The sequence below is a fragment of the Melanostigma gelatinosum genome (genome assembly GCF_949748355.1).
Source record: "Melanostigma gelatinosum genome assembly, chromosome: 3".
Taxonomy (NCBI): domain Eukaryota; kingdom Metazoa; phylum Chordata; class Actinopteri; order Perciformes; family Zoarcidae; genus Melanostigma; species Melanostigma gelatinosum.
In genome coordinates, this window is record NC_136636.1 from 7,543,525 (window position 1) to 7,564,412 (window position 20,888).

General features: G+C 43.6%; 2 protein-coding genes across 2 annotated transcripts; both read right to left on the reverse strand.

Moving 5' to 3' along the window:
- Window positions 1-1,019: 1,019 nt before the first annotated feature.
- LOC306775051 (G-protein coupled receptor 22-like) lies at window positions 1,020-2,552 on the reverse strand (the record flags this gene model as incomplete). The annotated part of the gene is made up of 1 exon (XM_079265262.1): window positions 1,020-2,552. One exon carries the CDS (start codon window positions 2,550-2,552, stop codon window positions 1,020-1,022), a length of 1,533 nt encoding a protein of 510 aa, XP_079121388.1.
- Window positions 2,553-12,918: 10,366 nt separating this feature from the next.
- LOC306775790 (lipid transferase CIDEC-like) lies at window positions 12,919-16,028 on the reverse strand. Its single transcript, XM_079266301.1, has 6 exons — window positions 15,977-16,028; window positions 15,523-15,591; window positions 15,260-15,413; window positions 14,875-15,024; window positions 14,075-14,256; window positions 12,919-13,343 (listed from the first exon to the last, which is right to left on the reverse strand). Exons 2-6 carry the CDS (start codon window positions 15,585-15,587, stop codon window positions 13,148-13,150), a joined length of 747 nt encoding a protein of 248 aa, XP_079122427.1. The 5' UTR covers window positions 15,588-15,591; window positions 15,977-16,028; the 3' UTR covers window positions 12,919-13,147.
- Between the last annotated feature and the right edge of the window lie 4,860 nt (window positions 16,029-20,888).

The window sequence follows — 20,888 nt, forward strand, 5'->3', positions numbered from 1 at the left end:
CGATTTTACGGTGTCATTCTGACGAGCTAATTCAGCACAACCAGTCGACTCTACCCATAAGTCTGTCAACATTTAATACAATAAAATAGATTAATTTTTTACTATTTAGAGGACTAGCTAGACATTCTGGGATGGAGGCTTATTGACTTTCTTGCCGAGAGTTAGATGAGAAGTTTGAAAGCACTCTCCTGCGTAACAGTGGTATCAATCTCTTCATCTAATTCTCTGCAAGAAAATCAATGATCCTATTTCCCAAAATGTTAAACTATGACTTCAATCAATGTACCTGCCTGCTCCAAGCAGTATATGCAAAACATCAATAAGACATTACACAAATTTCGGTGCAAAAGAGTTGCATTTACACGAAAGAGCTTTGCAAGATTTCTTGTAAAACACTAACATCGACCGTTTAATAACTGCTTTAAGCAAAACTAAACCCTGGCACATTTACATCTTATCCTCCCGGTGTCTTGCTTGTAAATATCCAACATTTTCCCCTTTGAGTTCAGAATATACATCATACCATCAGAGCAGAACTAAGACAGAGACAATATCAAACACATTCAAAGAGTTTTTGGAGTATTTATTTGTTCAAAGTGTATCAAATCGTTATTTTTGAAGCTGCCTTGGAGCATTAGAGCGGGTGGCAGACTTGATGATCTGCTGGCTAAACACATTCTTTGGAGCAGTTAGGTAAGCACCACTAGGAGGCCGCTCTATCATACAACTGCATAATAAACAGACTTCACCATTTGACAGAGTGCAAATGATATACATTTGTGTGTGCGTGCTGTCGTATGATTTTCTTCAGCCGCAGAGACGGTGTGTCGACAGCATCCGGTGTGAATGTTAGCTGTCTTTAGCATGGGCTTGGTGGTTACATTAAAACATCTCCCAGAGGTGGAAATGTGTTTATTTCTTACACTGGCTTCACGCACCAGTGAGTTTAACAACAGAACACACCTGTGACTCTATTTTTAATTGCTACTGATAACTAGCCTGGCCCGTGTGTGTCAGTCTCACAGGACCTCTGCCAGGCAGCGGTCAGTACCTTCGCTTGCTTCCAGCCGCACCTGCCGGCTGGTTTTTCTGTTCTCCACCCAGGAGTTGTGTATGACGGTGCCCCCCGGTGAAGGGTCGACCTGGAGCAGGGACACCACCCTCTTCTTGACCTTAGTACGGAGGGCACGCCGCAGCTTCTGTCGGGTGAAGGCGTAGAGCAGAGGGTGGGAGACGGTGGTGCCGTACGACAGGGCCAAGAACCAGAGGCGTAGGCTGACCAAGGCGTCAATGGGGCCTATACCCAAGATTAGCATGTTGGTCACAGAGAGGGGAGCCCAACAGCACAGGAACGTGACGATAATGATGAGGGACATCCTGAACACCCGCCTCTGTCGCTCTCGCCGATCCCTGTGTCGCCGCACTGCCCTCCTCAGGGCAATGATGGCAAACACGGAGGCCTGGACACCCATGGTGGTGGGCATGGCGGTCGCAGCGCCCGTGTCAGAGGTCACGAGGGGGGCGGAGGACAGAGCAGGGGGGGAGGTGGCCGTGGGAGTGGGGGAAGGAATGAGTGGAGGGAGGCAGAGCTGTTTGGCACCATCTGCGGTGCACTGCTCCCCTCCTACCTTCCCACCATCGTTCATTTTGAGCCCCGGCTTCTGTATTTTCTGTCTCTTGTGGGGCCCCTCCTGCCCCCTGCCGGAAGGGCCCCTGAACCGCGGACCCTTCTTCATGTGGGAGCCAATGCGGATGTTTAAAGCCCTCAGTATTCTGGAGTAGGTGAAGAGCATAACTGCCACTGTGGTGAAGAAGATGGGTACCTGCAGGATAAGATGGTAGTACATAGCCAGACCTGTGTGGAAGCCCTGCCCACCGACACACAGCAGTGTCTGGTTACGCCACGCTGGCGCCACTGAGGCACCGATACCATGCGAGGACAACGACAAGGGTGTCACCTGCACTCTCTCCTCTGCTCCTTCTGCACTGGACCACTGCACCTCCAAGAACGGGATAAAAAACACAGCCACCGAGGCGATCCAAACGGCAGCCAGGAGCAGCGTCGCTCTACGTGTGGTCAGCAGCCTGTTGGCCGGCCGCACTGAGATGTCATATCGGTCCAAGCTGATGACCAGGATGTTGATGGCCGTGGCTATGCTGGCAAAGGTGACGCCGGCCTCATGGAAGCAGCAGAGCAGGGCCATGTTTGGTCCTGGAGGCAGCAGCACAACCACCAGAGTGAGGGGCAGACACAGCACACACACCGCCACATCCAGCACATGCAGATTCACAGTCACCATGTTGCTCACCGAGTCCACTAAGTTGGATTGAGAGCAGTAGAGCACCAGTACCGTCAGGTTGCTGCTGAAACCCAACACCAGCTCCAGCATGAGGAAGGAGGTGAGCGACACCTGAAAGCCCAGCGAGTACGGCGTGTACCAGGACGCCGGGCCGCTGGCCAAGCCCCCCCCTCCCTGCTCCTGAAGGAGTCCCATTCCCTCCAGGCCGGCCACCGTCCCAACCCAGTCAGTGGTGTAGCTGTCCGTCTCCATGACGAACCCGTCAGCCCTCATATATTGTATTTGTCACGCCGTTGATGGGCTCCCATGATGCACCCGACTGAGCCTCCATGATGCAGCGATGAATAACAGCTTGATGACAGCGCTGCGGAGACAGAAACACAATTCATACAGATGAAAAATGAACTGCGGGAGGAGAAAATCCAAACACATTTTCTCTCTCATAGCAAGTCAGACATCTCAACATTCTATTAGGATAGAAAAGTCATAACACAGAGATAACAGGCATTGTATATCTACCTACCTACGATCAATTGTTATAAATCATCATATATCATTCCCAGCGTCTGCAGATTGAACAGGTGCATTATGCATCAGAACAGCCTTCAATCTCTCTCCTTCCAGAATTCTCTGATTACCGTTTTGGCTCAGCCACAGCCTGAGACCTGCACACAAGCTGTCAGAACCCACAACAGGCCATCGCTTATGTGTACTGGAGCTCTTGGGAGTGGGCATTTGATTTAAGATAAGTAACCAGACCAATCACTTTCCCTCTCAGTGGATCAGTAAAAACAACGTGCTTTGACACACACATGGTAGTGTGGTACATATTGCACAAACATTTCTTGAAAATAACTTCTAGCTCCTGTGGTCTTACTAGGATGCATGATCGATGTATGTTTCAGTCACTATGTTTAAACATTGGGACCTTGGTGGGGATTAAAAAAAAAGGTTTAAATAGAAAGTGCAGGTTCATTCCCATAATTCCCATCTTGAAGAACACGCAGTTGATTAAGGAGGAGGCCAGTGATTGCACCTGCAGGGAATCACTTGAATGAATCCAATCACAGCCATCTTTTCCGTGAAATCATCAAGAGGTGAAACTCACGAACGCAACGTGAAAACATTTGCCGACGACCCTAAAAGTCGAAGGCACGGGAAACAAACAACACGACGGATCAACTGTCGACTATCGACCGCTGGAAACGAGACTTTTGTTTGAGCGATGGACTCGTTTTCTCCCAGTTTCTGTTGCCACGGCAACCACACTACGAGAGCTTAGATTAACGAGGGCACAGGTGTGATCGTCGTGAAGTGTGTGACACCGAGCTCTTTTGGTGACGCCACGCTAGTGACAGAGAGACGGTAGAGTAGTGGAGTTAAAACATCAACTTCCAAAAGCATGTTACATTCCCACGGAAAGGATAAGGGAGACAAAAACTAATTCCCTGCCGCTCAGTCTGCCTTTTCTGTTGACTTCCATGTGTTCCTCTTCTCCCTGGGCATTGTAAACAGCAGAATGGGGGAGGAAACTGAAGTCCCCTGAGAGCAACTGCAAAATAGTATCAGCAAATTACACACTTTGCCATTGTTTCTACAGCACTGTTTAAGCAAGTGAGGGAGCAGTTGGCAGATACAGATTCATGGTTTAGTTAAAACCGTGAGAGATATCTCATGGGGATGTGAGGAGAAAGGAAAGGAGGGATCCTGGGGAAAGGGAAGTGAGGAACAGCCAGTGAAAAAATTGAACGTGTGCATGAGCGCAGCCCTGCAGCCACTCTGCTTGACCCACGTTCCAGCTGGTCCGTTCGTGAGCAGACTGTCTAAAAGAGGGCACGCATCACCTGGAAGTAGGACATCTGAAATGCCTGCTGGAGAGCAGAGACAGATTACAGAAAATGGAAGTGAAGGAAGTAGAAAGGAAGGGCGAGCCAGGAGCACTGGTAAACAAGATGCCCCAGGGTGCTGGTTTCCTGGTTGCCTCCAGTACCCAACGGGCTGCTTCTGTCCCAAAAGACTCCACTTATGATTGCCTGAGTGAAAAGCACGACGGCTGCCTGGGTTAGATGCTTAGCACAAGAAAAAGCAATCTGGTCGTTGACTGGCATAAGAGCTGATGGACTGGACCTCTGTATGATACACAGGTTTTCCTGTAATCTAGGAGTGATGGCTGTGCTGAGTTTTGGAGTGTATTTGTGTGGTTTTTGAACAGTATTTTTTCATAATGGTATGTTTTTCTACTTGAATCACTGTGAATTAAAAGGTTGAGTTGCACAAAGCATTCATGTGAAGCAGAAGTGTGAGAAATCGATCAACCAGACCCCTGCTCTAATCCAACGCGCCTCATGTCTGACCTGGAGAGTGCTGTGCTGTTTCACACCGTTCTTCATCCACAAGATGCTTATTCAGAATCGTCTCCCTCTTTGAAGAACCTGAATCTGAGTAAATCTCTGGGTCGGTTGGCGTTCGGTCTTGTATTTACGAATCCAGATAAAACCTTGTCAGAAAGCGCGCCCACGCCTCCTGCTAGCTAATGTAAGCCAGAGGCAGACACGTGTGAAAACCAGGCGCTGGTCTTAAGATGGCTTCCTAATGATGTCGCCTGTGAGTGGAATACGCTCAACAGGGGGTTGCCCAGGTGACCGTGTGTGTGTGTGTGTGTGTGTGTGTGTGTGTGTGTGACCATTATCTGGCTTTGCACTTAACATCCTAACATACTGAGAACCAGGAAGATATCACATCAAGGAACTTGCAGTGAAGTCGAATGTGAAAGCAATGACACCTATCTAGAACTGAATGTCAGGTGATGATGTTGAGAACCAAGAAGTCATGTGATTTTGTTATTTGTGAAAGCTCCCCAACACATTTCGTTGTTTGACAATCTAATGTTAGCAGTGGTTATATCTGGTTTGTGTTGATGCCTGATATTTTCAGTGCAAAATGCAGAAATGTGCAATGTGTAAACATATTCATTTCATTCTGCAAAGCCTTTGACATCACATCTGGGTCCTAATCCCGTATCCTGTGTTTTTCATTGTGTCTCTCTGCGTTTGGTTTGATCTCATTTCAGTTCTATTTAGAAAGACTTACAATGTTTAACATATTCTTTTGTATGCAACCCGTTTATGGACGCTTGCTTTGGTGCGTTGGGATTTTGTTTTTATGCCATCGTTCTTCAGGATAATCAATTTGAACATTAAAACTTTTCAGCAATTCAGGGGCAAAATAGTAGACATCATCAATTTCCATCTAATTTCTTAATTTGCATCTCCGCCCAAACAGTCAGACGTGAATGTAAGAATGTAAAGCTGGTCGCTGGGGACTGTAGAAAGTAATTCTGGGCAATAAAGGTTCAGGAAAAGTGAAACTAAAATGTAAATTCCAACGCTTTATGATAAAACGAGCAGAGACTGATCGAATAATAACGTTTCATTTTAAGAGTTAAAGCCTGCTGCACCTACGTGACAAGAGACTGTAGAACATGTATAATTGAACAGCTCACACCAGCAATCCCCAGGAGCAGCAGCATAAAGATTCAACGACAGTGAAGATAATCTTGCTATTCATGTGAGACGAGCTGATGTAACAGGTTGTCAAACTGTTATATAGTAAAAAAAAAAAGAAAAGAAGACTTGCAGAGGAAAGGCACATGAATAGTAATGTAGGAATGTTGAGTAGTAATGTCTTTTTACGGGAATACAATGGATATTATATTTGTATTGTCATCAACCACATTAAAAATGATCATGATTTAATTAAATACAGCAAGAGTGCTAAAACTGTGTGATTACTGTAATAATATGATACATATATAATGTATTTATATCTGTATAATGTTTACCTCGATGCACCGTCTTAGGCGACATTCACAGTGAATGCAAAAGTGGCCCAAATCAGATTTTTTATTTTTGCACATATGTAGCTCGGATCAGTTTTTTAAACTACAAGTCACATCTGATTTCTTGCAATAGTACCTGAGTCTGAACACTGATATCGGAATTGATGTGACTTTTACATCACATCAGGATCCCACCACTACCGGCTCCCACTCCGCATCCACACACACCTACGTACAGAAGAAGCATCTACTGCTTCACAAAAAGCCATGATTAAAAAAAATGTGACCCTCTTTCTCGTCGTCCTCATCATCTGCTCACAAATTCACTGGCCTACATGCACAGCAACTTGTTGATGTCAGCGTAAATGCTAAATTTAGTGGCCTCCATGTTCACTTCCGTACGACAGCGTGCTGCATGTGATTTGTACCTCTATGCTACGCTCGCTTCTGAAGGCATACTGGATGTAAACACATGCTGTGTTTGCTTTGGTAACAGTGAATAAAGACCTACTTTACAGGAACACTGTTGTTCCTTAATTTCATTGTCTTTTGTCTCGATCACCAGGCGATGTGGCGGTTCACTGTTAAACTGTGATCTGTAGCTTTAGCTTCTGTTTTCACCTTTATAACCTGTTTTCACCGTTGAATCAGTTTGACATCCTGGATATATATTTTCATGTTTTCAAGAATTTGATCATGTTTATTCAGTGAGTGCAGTGAGTGATAGTGTGGACTCCATGTGACGGCGTAGCAGCAAGGGGCGGGGCTTAGCAAAGGTCCAATTTGATTAATAATTCAGAATTAAACACAAAGGCTTGCTGTGTGAACGCAGCCTTAGTTTATCATGTCAGCATGCTAACATTTGCTCGTGTGATGTAAGCTATCTACAGATTAATCAGTAAAGTATAACCACATATTTCCCTTCACATGAACTCTATAAACATCACAGATGTATCGCGGTTAAAAGTTAATCAGTTCAACCTCATTAAAATGCAAACTTATGCAGCAAGGGGACTGAAGATCTAATCACTTCAAGTCAAACGAGGAAAGCTGTGAGGAAAGTATGACATTTCTGTCATGTACGGTTTCATGCACTGGTAGGACAGAAAAACAAGGGAATAGTCAGGGTATTTATTCTAACGGATATATGACGACACTGCAGGCCCATGACAGAACACGCACTACAACAGAAGACTTGCCGTCACAATGTGTCGTAGAAATATTTTGTCTACTTTAGGTTCTTGAAATTAAGCAGACCACCACAAAGCAGAATGCTGATTTTAACCAGACATTACTGAGGACAAAGCACACAATCATAGAAAGGACAGCGTTGAAGTCTGAGAGTCTGCAGTGTGAGGGGGTGAGTAATGACAAAACGGAGAGGCTGGAGTTAACACGAGGAACATACACTGTACACTCCTACTGTGCATTAAACACCCACCAGCATTTGTGTGTGCGCGCGCACAAGTGTAAAAAGACTCCCGTCAAGCTCTTATTTGAGCACTCTCTTCAGTCACCACGTCACGATGGAGGCAAAAGGTCCAGTCAGAGACAAAGTCGGCCGGGGAGAGAAACGCACGTCTTTCAACACACACAGTTGTACAACGGGACACCTGCCGAGTCCGAGTGGTCTCGTAGCGGTCGATGAATACAGAGAAGATGAAAGTCTCATCTGGAGCAGCGCTGGAGTGTTTTCCAGTGTAGTGAATGTTTGGGATTATTTTCTCTGCCAGCAGATGAAATGGGAAACAAATACGAACTGAATAGAGATTTCCCCACTGAATCTGACTGAGCTGGTTGTCTGCCTTTAAGCCGGCAGCTCTTTGAGGCGCGACTCCGAGCTTCAAATGCGAGGACGAATACTACAGTGGCATTATGTTGTCATGTAAAGGCTCATGACCATTCTAAATGCAAATAAATAGTTCTACACCACCAATATGTCCATTCAAGGCATGGTTATGGACACATTGAGGGAAACGGCCTTGCACATAACTGTGAGGCCCTACTGGGACTGAGACAACATAGAACAGAACAATCCCGGAGCTTTCAACCATATGTCACTCACTTCAACAGATGATTCTCCATGACAATTTAGCCATCCACTGATGATCATGTCATGCGGTTTAAAGCGCCAGTAAAAGCCATTATGGGCCTTGCGTTAAAATTGCTTGGTCCAACACTATATCCAATGTCAGGAATTAACTTTGATGCTTATCCATGAGGCAGTTTGACAACCTGTTACATCAGCTCGTCTCACATGAATAGCAAGATTATCTTCGCTTTCATTTAAATTCACGATAAACTATTGCGACCGTCTGCTGAGCTACCCGGTGCGTGACTCAAAGGGGTCTGACAAAGGGTCAGTGTGACGAGTTGGAATAAAAAAAAAGTGTTGGTTATTCACCAACCGTTCTCCAGTCACCATGGACGTTGACACGTGTCCTAAAACTGCCGGTCCTGCCGTGGGAGACGACCACACAGAGGTTTGAGGATTAGATGCCGTTTCCACAAATATGTCCAAAAACGGTTATATGCTCCTTTTAAAAATGAGCACAGTAGCTGTAGCATCAGTCAAGTTTAAAATGTCTCCACAAAAAGTGAGGAGGATTCAAGCTTCTGTTTGACTTGATTAGGTTCTTCAAAATATTAAAAACTTTGTTTTATGAAAAAATAAGTTGCCAGTTCTAGACAATACAACACTGTCTCATGACCAACACAAACAAACACACAGGTATACTACGTCAGGACACTCGTAACCGTCACTGGTATGGTCAGGGTCAGGGATCTACGTCACTCCGAGTGGTTTATTGACCCTCTGTCCAGAGTGGCTGTTGTTAAAGCATCCATACTTTCAATGCAGCAATCCAATCATCATTTCGGTCCAAGTCATAAATATTTTTGGCTCATTTCATAATGGAGCTGCGGAGCCAGCAGGACGGCATGAAATATGGAGACATACAGAGAGTGCTTTTAATGTATGGATCTATTTGAGTGATAACTTGAATGGACCTATCAGTCAAAATACACTACAAATCCGTTATTCAGACATATTCTCCAAAACGACGGGCAATTCAGGTTTGAGCAAAGCATCCAGGCTCTCACTGAGGACCTGTGTGTTGTCCTGTTACCTGAATTATTTATTGCCGAGCTGAAATATGGACCTAAATAACCATTGAAGAACCTAAGCTTGGGGGGAAAAGCAGAGAGAAGGAAAGTGGGGGGAAAGAAGAAAAAGAGACAAGAGAAAAAGAAGGGTGTTGCTGCTGACAGATGACAGATGCTGAACAGAAACCCACAAACGAGGAGGTTACTTAGCAGAAGGAATCAATTAGAAGACAATTTAATAATCTGTGTGTGAGACAGAGAGGGGAGGGTGATGGATTGGCACACAGGCAGAAACACTCCATGTCTTCATGTGTCCAGCAGGACTTGGTTTCCCTCCTTCATGTTCACAATCAAAGCCGAGCGGCCGGCGTGGCGGAGACACATCTCAGACCCAAATGCTTTCATCAAGACTTCTCTTTGCTTTCTTCCACCTCCACACTGTTGCCACCAACCCCTCCTGTTACTCTCCGTCTCGCTTGTCTTACTGCATTTACTTTAACTTTTACTGTCTTAGTCTGTCCCTCTGTACGTCCCTCTTTTTAGGTGTTCTTTGACAAAGACCACCTGTGATGTGATGAAGAGCTGAGAAAGAAAACTGCATGAGACAACACGTGGTTTGTATCAGTGTATAAATCTCAGTTATTTGATTTTGTGAGGGCAGAATGGAGTTCTAAAACGCTGGGCAGCATATTGTCCCATCGGTCAAAAATAACAGTGTTCGCCTTACTGGCCTATCTAACCCCAAAGGCTTTACCAAACACCACTAACACTAAAACAATGTAACAATAACTGTCGTTATCAATGTAATTCTTTTCTCAATTAATCATTTGGACAAACAATTTCAGAAAATGTGAAAAATGCCTGCCACCATTTCTCAGAACCCAAAGTGAAGACTAGAAACTGCTTGTTTTTGCCGACCAACAGTCCAAAATATCACAGAAGACGAATAAAACCAGTAAATAATCACAGTTGATAAACTCAAACCAGATAAATTGTTGATGGACAGGTTGATTTTACTTGAAAACAACATTTTGGATGAAATAGATCAAGACAGACCTGGTGGAAACAAAATCCTTTGAGTGTTTACTTAAGAAATGTTTCAGATTAAGGTACAAGCCCTCAGTGCATAAGTAACTTTAAATAAACCCAATTTAACAGACCATTGGCAGTACTAGCTTCTGTTTATCGCTCTCACTTTCAATTTATCCTTAAGGTTTAGTTATACCTTATTTCATGTAAGTTCTGTTTTGTTGATTCTTCCTAAGGACAGATAGAGACCTAACAAACGGATCCTGACTGGAAGTGAGAATAGATGACGAGATTTAAGATATTTTAAGTGATATTGACACACACAACAAAATGCAAAACATCGCAAACACCATCCAAACAGACAACCACGCTTTCATGTACAGCATGCATGGGGAGATGTTTCCAGCGGACTGCATTGAGGAGGACTCCCTCGGGAGCGTGGGAGGAATACAGCCTCCGTGCCCGTGACTGTGTCAAGCACCTACTCCCACATGCAGCCCGTGGGTTCGAATAAAACCGCTAAATCGATATTTCGTGGAGCGCTTTGTGCCAAACAGCACACAGGGCGATGTGCTGTGCACTGCACGGGAGGAATGCAAGCAGCCCATCTTACTTTGACAGAATGCACTACCATCGTGTTTCCAGTTGGTAAGGATTTTGTTAAATAGTCACACGAACGGTTATGGATTAAAATACGCTGCGTAAAAGTTCAGCAAACCTAAAAGGGAAAAGTTTTTTAAAAAACAGCGTTTTAACGTGTGAAATTCAAGCACACGATACTGTCATAGAAAATGATTCAATGGACTGAGGTTATTGGTGGACTGGATAGGTCGGGGCTGCTGTCCTGCCAACTGGCTGCGCAATTTTACACCAAAATATCTTCATCGGACAAACGGCTGCACAGACAAAATATATATCGCAGAGTAAAAAAAACCACTTAGATTATTGAACAAAACTTGCACTCTTACCTCTTTGAGTTGGAGCCGTGCGTTCAGCGATTCATGTCCACATGTGTGTTGATGGGAAGCGTCCCTTATGTCCTGTGGGGACAATAGTAGTTGAGTAACTCTCTGCGGAACAGCCGAGCACATGCTCAGCAGCAGCAACAGCATCCACCGGGGCCACTGGCAACAACAGCTCAGTGGGACGGACGGCCGTCCGCAGGAAGCGCTCCTGCTGGATCCTCAGAGGACGCTGCTGCCAGGATGACTTCAGCTGAGTGAGAGAGGAGAGAGGAGAGAGGAGCGAGGAGGGAGGACGGAGGAGGCATCTCTACAGAGGACATTCAGATCCAAGGTTTAAAAACTCCGAACCTGTCTGTGCTTTGATGCTGGTAGAAACGTAAAGCACTAAATAAATAGTCACATTATTAAATGCGCATGTGAAAAATAAGATATGCTATATTTGTGGCATCACAGGGAGCTGTATTAGATTTAAAAAACAAAACAGGATATCTCTGCTTCTGCAGCATCATGTTTTAATTGCCCATCATGAGTAACATTGTCAGGAGTGCGATGGTAAAGCAGTGCAACTCCTTTTAGGAATAGAAACTTACATTTTAAATGTTTCTACATTTTTTTCAACTGTCAATTCTTTGTGGGAATGACAGCCGGTTCCAACCTTGTTTGGTTGGTGGAGTGAACCCTTCAGTTCACAAGTGGATCAGAGGTTGTCCCTTCTAATGAGCACAGAATTTACAGTAAAGCAATACATTAGACTCAAACTCATGTCTGGGTATTTTCAGTTGGCGCATCTGAACACGGTGAAGGGAACGACAAATCAAACCACTCGCCGAGCAGATACTGTAGAAACCAATTTAAATGGCTACAATTCAATACACTGCATAAGAGCCATCAGCAATACTGTGAAACACAATGAACATAGATTAAAGTCAGCAGTCATGCACCCCCATGACTCGTTTCAGTGCAAACAATGGCACTTAGCCATGTGTTCGCAATCACTTTAATGTTGTTTGCATTGTATGCAACGCCTGCTCATGCATTCATGAGTTGCAATTTAATTGAACGCCGTTACTATTATTACTGGTTATATTTTCTGTAGACAGAACAAAAGAAAAAGCAGCAGGAGAGATGGCGGGAGCGAGCCACAGTCAGTGTCCAACTCTTGACCCACTGATATGTACCTCAGACATTTATCTTGTTCTCAGTGTCTCAGACGGCCAAGTCAGTGGAAAATCTGTCCTCTGCTTTTTTTTTTTTTTGCTGCAACCTTTTACGACAAAATAGCAAAAGTGGCACTTCTGACGCCAGCTGAGGCAATCATCTCTTCTCTCTCGTATAATGGTTTGCTTCCGGCCTCTCGCCCCCTGCAGCTGCTCTTACTTCGTTCTCTTGCTCTGATTTTCTGAGGCAGGGGCAGGCTGCAGCTGACAGTACAGTGCAGGCCATGGGGACAATTAGGGAAGCGTGGGAGAGACAGCTGGACCTGTTGCCAATTACACCGACTTAGACCAGGAACCACATGCACACAAAGCCAGCTTAATGGGCTCACACAGCACATATAAGCTCACTTGTAGACCGAATGCATGTAGACTTAAATAGACTTTCAGGAACGGGAATATAAAAAAGTGTTAGTTTTATTTATTCATCTCCATAGGAAAAAGTTACAGTAATAAGTAAATGTGCTTACTGAGGAATAACTTGTGGCATCAGCTTGTACATATGGTGCAAACAATTAATAAATGTAACAGAACAAGAAAGTGACAGACTGTTGCTATGTCTAAAATATCTGCAAACTGCACAGGAAACTGACACGAACATGAAGAGATCAGCCGTTTCATCTGCGACCATCTACATTGTGTCCTAAATCTAAGAGTGGACAAGGTGGCGCCACCATCGTCAGCTCTAGTCCACGATCAGTGGGATATCCTTCTCAGCAGCATGCTCTGCAGCTGCCTGATCCTGCCTTCCTGTGGCAGCGCCAGGCGCTTCTCTGCTCGCTCCTCTTCCTCCTCCTCCTCCTCCTCCAGCAGCTGCTCGATGTAGCAGGAGGATCCCAGCAGGATGTGGCCTGTGGCCTGCATGGAGAAGATGGTCCATCGCAGGGCCTCCCTGGAAGCACAGCGCAGAGAGAGAAAGTAGTCATAATTCCCATCTGCAGAGCGGCTTAACAGACACACAGCATTGGAGTAACTTGAGAAATACATATAGTCCGAGAGTACTATATTTCAAATGAAAAAGTCTTGAGTAATTGTCACAGGAAATTAACGACACAAGCTGGAGAAAATGACTGACATGAAATAAGAATCATTCCTCACAACTGCATCTAAGAAAACACACATCTAAGAAACAAACCTCTTCTCCTGCACTGTGAGCACAAAAGACCCATATTTGACAAGTCTGCAAAATGTAATCCCCTCTGACTGAAGCGCCGTGCCAACGCTAAAAAACGGCAGATCTCAGCAGCGATGACGTAACGTGAATTTAATCTCGGTAAAATCCAGCCTGTGTTCTTCTGCAATCTGATCATTTCAAAATTGGCCGCCCACACAGGTATTTACGCATTAAAAAAAAAAAAGATATTACATGTTGGGCGGTTGTGCACAGACTACAGCAGCTGCTGTTATGTTAGAAAAGCAGCCGATAGAGGAGAAAATCAACCAGAAATAAATGTAATTGTTGGTGGGTAACAGCATTGCAAAGGCGATGTTCCGTTTGATATTTTATGAATTAGAAACTCAGTCGATTTTCATTTCTGACTTGATTAAACTGTTACTAGGGAAAGTCACCAGAGTCACCACACGACAGTTCAACACAAATGCATAATAATGCCAGACACTCACTTCAGCATGCTTTTGGCAGCATAACAGCGCAGGTCATAGGAGACAGTATAAGCGCCGTAAAGGGTCGCTTTCACGTTCAGGCAGCCAATGAAATCCCTGGGGTTGTTTTTGTAGAGGTCAAAAGTCAGCTTGGCCACATCTGTCCGGTGCTGTGTGCTGAGCTGATCTCTGGAGGGGCTGCTCTGTGAGGCGACAGGAACGGAGACAAAAGTTGGGTCAAAGGGCCACAGACACATTTTGTTGGCGCGATCGGACCAGATAACAACACCGAGCTCCGCCAGCGGACATTTCGGACTGCCAGCAGTGATGGGAAAGGCAAATTACAATGAAGCAAGGTCAATGTGAAGTCACCAGAGGAAACATGTAAGGGGGGGGGGGGGGGGGATGCAAATCACTGCAAGCAGTCTAAGGGAATTAATTGCTTTCGGGAGAACACATGTAAATTTAACACCATTCTTCTTCAAAAATGATGAAGGAAGAAACTAATCTCTGGTGTTCACCCCGAGCTCAGCCTTTGCACAATAACTGACATATTCCTCCTCTATTCAGCTTGAGGACACAATATTTGCTGATTAAATTCCAATGTATTATTCTTCTACAGACTCCTGTACCATCCATATTCCCAGCTGCTTCATTGAAGAATGATATTTCCCCGTCTGTTCAGTCAATACATCAACGAATCACTGGCGTAACAAACGCTGAATACAAGCAGTCAATCAATATGTTAAACGTCACACTGTGCAGCTGATCAACAGCGTCACCTGCTGGTTGATGTGGAAAACGGTCAAACACGATCATACCGGATGTAGGATCCACTTGTGGCCCTTCTCCAGGACCATGAGGACAGCGCTGTCGGGCAGCGTCTGGAAGAACTCCTCTGTGTCCACGCCTGTGCCGTCTTCATCCAGCACCAGGGCGCCGACACACGGTACGCTCAGCGAGTCGCTGACCTGAGAGACACAGGGAGGAGCAACTCAGATAGCGGCCATTATATAAAAGACACAGCATTGTTGCAGTCAAGTGTACACCTCAGTCTTGTGAACTTTAACCAGCATGAGTCTCACAGAAGACGCGGCAACAAGTGCGTCACAGGCCGATCTGTCTGTGGTCATTTTAAACACCGTTTCATCATCACCCACTCTCAACTACTTCACAATTCAAGCTCACTTCACACACGCTCCTTGCCTTGTTCATCAGGTCTTCTAGGGAGTTCGCCATGATGCCCTTCTTCACACTGCGGTCAGCATTAGTGACCCTGAAGGGCTTCGGGCGAGGAGCTCGACCCGACAGCAGCTGCTGGGTCATGGAGGCGCTGGCTGACACGCTGGCTGTCACACACCTGACAAAAGATAGACGACACAATGCTGAAATCATTCTCAACCTCCTCGTCCAACCATTAACTGGCGATTGTTGACGATCCCATCCAACCCGCGGAGCAGTGGTCTTACTTGGAGAGGGAAGACGGAGTCAGAAGGCTGAGGGACTTCATAGCGTAATCCATCTGGGAGCACATCGATCTGCGATTGGAGGTAGCATCAGTTTAGCATTTAGACTTGAACTGTAAGACAACACACAGTCACTTGCAAAGGGCAACATTACCGACGGGCCTCACAGAAGGAGCAAGCAGCAGCAGCTATGAGTGACTATTGCAGATTGAAAGTATATAACAGCAATAAAAAATGAGGGCAAAGGATCTAAAGGACATTCTGGTCATGTATGCCCCATTGAGTGTCCAGGCCCCCCGTGTCTACAGCCATCAGAATTAACTCTAATCTGTAAACCAGACCCTTTCTTCAACAAACTACACACATTTCACAAGAATTCCCAATAAAGAAAAACACAAAAATCTACAACATATATGATCTCATCGTTATAGAAAAGGTGACGAGCTGTTGTCCTGACCGTGTTTGAATATAATCCGTATCGTGGTCGCTGTGATCCTGAAGTGCTGCTCCTAACACCACTACACCTCTGATACTCTTCTCTTCTCGCCGGTTCTTGCACCACTTGGCCACTGACCTTTGTGCCGATGACTGTTGAGCTTGTTGCAAGTTTTATTGAGCAATTCTCCATGAGCACTGCTCTGACCCTCCCCCGTGGAAGCCCTGGATTTCAGTTTCTTATACGAGCCATAGTTACAGTTAACTGAGCATCCTAAATCCCTAAATCCCATGTATTTTTCCGACAGACTTACTCAAACTTCAACCTCTGAGAGAAACTGAGGACAACTTGCACTTTTAACTCTGCCAGATGTTGCGGAGAATGTGCAACAGTAATGTAATTTCCCAAATTAGGTCATCGTTGAATGTTGTTATCTCGCACACTGGCGTGTCGGCTTATGGAGACAAAGTTTGTCCACACCTCCCAGTGTTATCACATGACGGCACACACCTACACGTAGTCTGAGATCACCTGACTACAACAAAAACCAGGGATTGATATGAAAACTATGTGACAGAAATCTACCATTTTAAATCTGCTGTAAAACTGTGTTTCTCCATCCTTAAGACCTCAATCAACTGGTAATGTTGCTCAAATGGTTTATAAAGAAAGAAGTCTGAATGTTTGTGGATCAGAAGTGACCTGGTGAGACCTCACCTGTTGTGACATTGCATAAAATACTGCCTCATGAATAAACCTTAGTTCAGATGAAAGCACACAACCCATGTGTCTCTGCCTACTGGACAGGCTATAAAATCATCTTCATGTTTACTTGGCAAATAAAGACTTCCTGCAGTCTGAATTAAATGTGGGAATTTCAGGAAGAGGGTTGGGGCTCTGTGTGAGTAACTCATCCAACTCAAGGAACTGAGGAAAATCAGCTTATTGTTTTATAAGATAACATATGCAGCATTTAGATCAACAAAACATCACGTCCACTGCGGACAAACTGAGGTAGGAAAAAATAGCATTTTACAACCACTAAGACTGGGCCAAGTAAAGAGAACAGCCTACCAACAGCGCCATAGAGTATTGCTAAATCTATAGTAACATAAATGCACTCGTTTCTATTAAATGTGTGCACCAGCTTGTTTTATATTTCATAGAACAAAGTGTGCTAAAAAAAAGCAATGAAAGTCAAACATTAAACAAGTGGAACAACAGTCAAATATTCACTTACTTTCCGCCCCGAGTGTTTCCTGACGTAACGTGCAGCCACATGAACCCGTCACTGCCTCAACGCTGATTAATAACACCTGGATCAGACTGATTAACCGCCGCAGTTTGCGCCATTTTCGGCTCCTTTCTCTCCCTCTGCTTGCACGCTGATTTTCGTGCGTTTAATTTATTAATCAATAGGCTGCTCAGTGAAGAAGTTTGGGTAATAAATATATCTGTAAACTAATCTGTAAACTAATGATAAACACAGTTAAGAGAAACAACGAGGACATCTCGCGGACAAACGACGAACTGCCTCAGTTTGGACTTCAGTGGGTCGGAAACACGTCGTCACTTGCTGAAGTCCATTTTTTAAAATGCTTTGGAGAGTGGCGAACATCTTTATTTACGTAAAAGTAGCACAATATAGTAACGTTATTCAATTTTTACTGAAGTAAAAGTACTGATGCAAACTATTAGCAACACACTTTCGCTACTTTAAGCATCCCAAGTAAAAGTAGGCCGACCCAGGAATGTGACAGAACCCACGGTGAAAAAAAAGAAACAGATTGTATAAGAAGATATAATATAATATATCAGAAATAAAATGATGTATATAATATATAAGAAATACAATTATAGATATAATATAATGTATATATATATATATATATATATATATATATATATATATAGATATAGATATATATATATATATATATATATATATATATATATATATATATATATATATATATATATATAGATATACATATATATATCTATATATATATATATATAGATATATATATATTTATATATATATAAATATATATATATATATATATATATATATATATATATATATATATATATATATATATATATATATATATATATATATATATATATATATATATATATATATATATATATATATGATGCATTCCTCAGGCTTGTGCAGTACAATACTTGATTAAATGGCTGTAATAGCAGCTGTGGCAGAAATAAACTTCTCCAGGCTAATCTGTGAAGAATGTTTAAACTCAAACTGAAAAGACGAATTTTAAATTGTGATTTCTCAGCGAAGATAAATCATTACATAAAACAAATTAGCCTCCATTTACATGTGTATTGTGATAACTATGATGATGAGTGGAGTTTTTATGTTTTGTTTGTATTTACACGACAGCATTAGAGCACATTTCTACACTTCAGACTGTAGAGTGGAGAACAAAGTTTTAGGTTATTACTCAATTTTTAATAAACAGTATGATTTCCAGAAGTGCCAATTTCCTATTACATGTTTTAAGTTCTGTAGAAAAAGCCTGATAAAACCATTTGGGCTTCCTTAAAAAAAGTTTAGTTCCAGCAATCTAATGGAAACATAAACAACCTTGTGCTCATTGATTCCAGTTGGGGAAACAACCACATGGGTAGTTTGTATATCTGCAGGGTTTCTCTGATGCCCCAGTAGTGACTTCATAGTGGACTTAGTACTTACAGTGTCGCTGCAACATATTAAAAACATTTCTTGCAATATTTGCATTCGTGTGTGCTTCAACTACCACGGCTTGAAGTGGTACAAAAAAAACAATTCCACGTTATGACCAGCGTAAAACAAAACAAACGCGGATGTAAATCAGATGAGCAGTTGATTTCACTGTGTTGATTCATATTTCATGCTCACTGCAGGAGCACAGATGAGCAGATAATGCATCAGACTTAAAATAGCTGCGACTTGTTCGCCAAATTCATCAAGTATGAGTGAACAAAGGTCTATAGAAAGGGTCTGTTCTTCCTTCAGAGGTCAATATCCTGCCCTGTCTTTGTCCTGTTATCACATATCAGACCCGGCTGTGGGTGACGCGGCTCAGACCCATTCATTTGTGCTTTATGGTTTGCTGATGCTTGTAATTATACTAAGCATGCCTGATATCAATGTGAGAGAGTGAGCGAAATGAATTAGACTTGAGAAAAAATATGATTGCCATATTGGATTTAATTGTACAACCTTTTCTTTGAATTCAAGATTACACATGCAAACACAGGAAACAGATTTCAGAACCTGATCACAGCTTCTGACCCATGGGTGAACAATCTTTGAGACAAAACACCAGCTTCATCGCACTTTGTTTGACATGGTTTGCAGTGTCCTTTTGTTTGTTTTACATCATTCTTTCTTTTTACTTCTGTTTCAAGAGTCAGCCCATGGAATGTGGTTTTGGGTGTAAAACAATCATATAATAATTCAATGCAAGTATAAAAGTAAAGCAAATCTAAGCTCTAAAGGACAGATACTGACCGGAATGACTGGTTTCGCCTGAACTAACAGTGTTTCTAACCAGGCGCCAGTGTCACAATGTAAGAAGTGAACTCCTCTGTGAGATGACATTTCGTCCATCGAGCCCCCAGCAGCTCCCAGGGGCCCCGCTTCTTATTTCCTCTTGCCAATTCGTGCCATCAGTTCTGCATTGGCTGCAGCCTTGGTTCTCATGTCCTGGTTCTTGGCCAGGTCTATGAGGACACTGAGGATGCTGGTGGGAACATCAAGGGACAGGGCGAAGCGGGACCCCTGCTGGGCTCTCTTCGGCACCCGGGAGGCTGGGCGCGGGGCTCGCGCTCGCCGGAGCACAGTGTGATGCTCTGATCGGAGCAATGAGCGCAACACGCCGCTGCGGTTTAGGATGTCGACAGCCAGCACATCCCTCTGTGTGTCCTCACCAAGTTTAGCAAAAGCGGGAAAGCTCCGCTGGCTCTGGGCGATCCAAGGCAGCAGCAGCAGCAGAGCCAGGCAGAAACACACACGCACACTTCTCATGGTCAGGACTCTGTCTGCAGGGAGAGAAGAAGAACAGATCAGCCAGTGGCTCGAGATTTCACAACCCTGACACTGCAAGGCTTCTCTCGGGGGTGCATCAGGAATTTTCTGATGTGCAATAATCTGATTACATATGCAAATCTTTTATTTTTATGAAAAACAGGAGGCTATTCGATGAGAACATATATATATGCAAGCAGGAAATTCCTAATATTTTGGAAATATCCAGGAACATCTAGATGAACATTTCAATAGTCCCTGTCAATGCACAAATGGATATAAAAGATCTATCCAGAGTGCAATAAATGGTAGATTTGAAATACAGATTTTTTTTAAAAGACATAAAAGCATGTTGAAAAAATACTTTGTTTATCCAGTTTTCTGCAGGGAATTACAGATTCTCCAATATTTTGTCCACTTGTTATATAAATAATAGTGTTTCGTCCAACTGCCCAAAAAAATCATGCAATGTGTTGTGAAATATGTAGGCTAGATAAAGCATTATCAAATGTCATAATCTCAATCAATACTTACTCAGTGAAAAGTAACTTGACAAAAAGGCACTTGTCCTTCCTCCGGTCTAAAGCAGGGCTTTGCTATTGATCTCTTTGACCCTATAATACTGCCTTCTGTCTCTCAGCTTCTTCTTCTTCTAGCTGCAGGAGGATGGACCTGTGTGACACGCAGTCGGATGTTCAAATGGACTTCTGTCTGCTCGTCCACGACTTTGTCTTCATCCACGTCGGTCTTCGCCGTGGCACTGCCCCTCCCCCTCTCTGTTTATCTTTTATATCTTTACACGCCATGGCCCTCCCTTCATTTCATCTCATTTCCTCTACACTCATTTGCCGTCTTTCTCTTTCTAAAAATAACACAATGGTAATCACAATAGTT

Bases quoted from the DNA above. Each gene is read 5' to 3' on its own strand.
- LOC306775790 (XM_079266301.1), bottom strand. From the start codon at position 15,587: ATGTGCTCCCAGATGGATTACGCTATGAAGTCCCTCAGCCTTCTGACT. The intron at 15,025-15,259 runs GCAAGGAGCGTG...TGTGTCTCTCAG, and splicing joins TAGAAGACCTGATGAACAAG to GTCAGCGACTCGCTGAGCGT. The intron at 13,344-14,074 runs GTGAGTGTCTGG...CTGTGCTTCCAG, and splicing joins GCTGCCAAAAGCATGCTGAA to GGAGGCCCTGCGATGGACCA.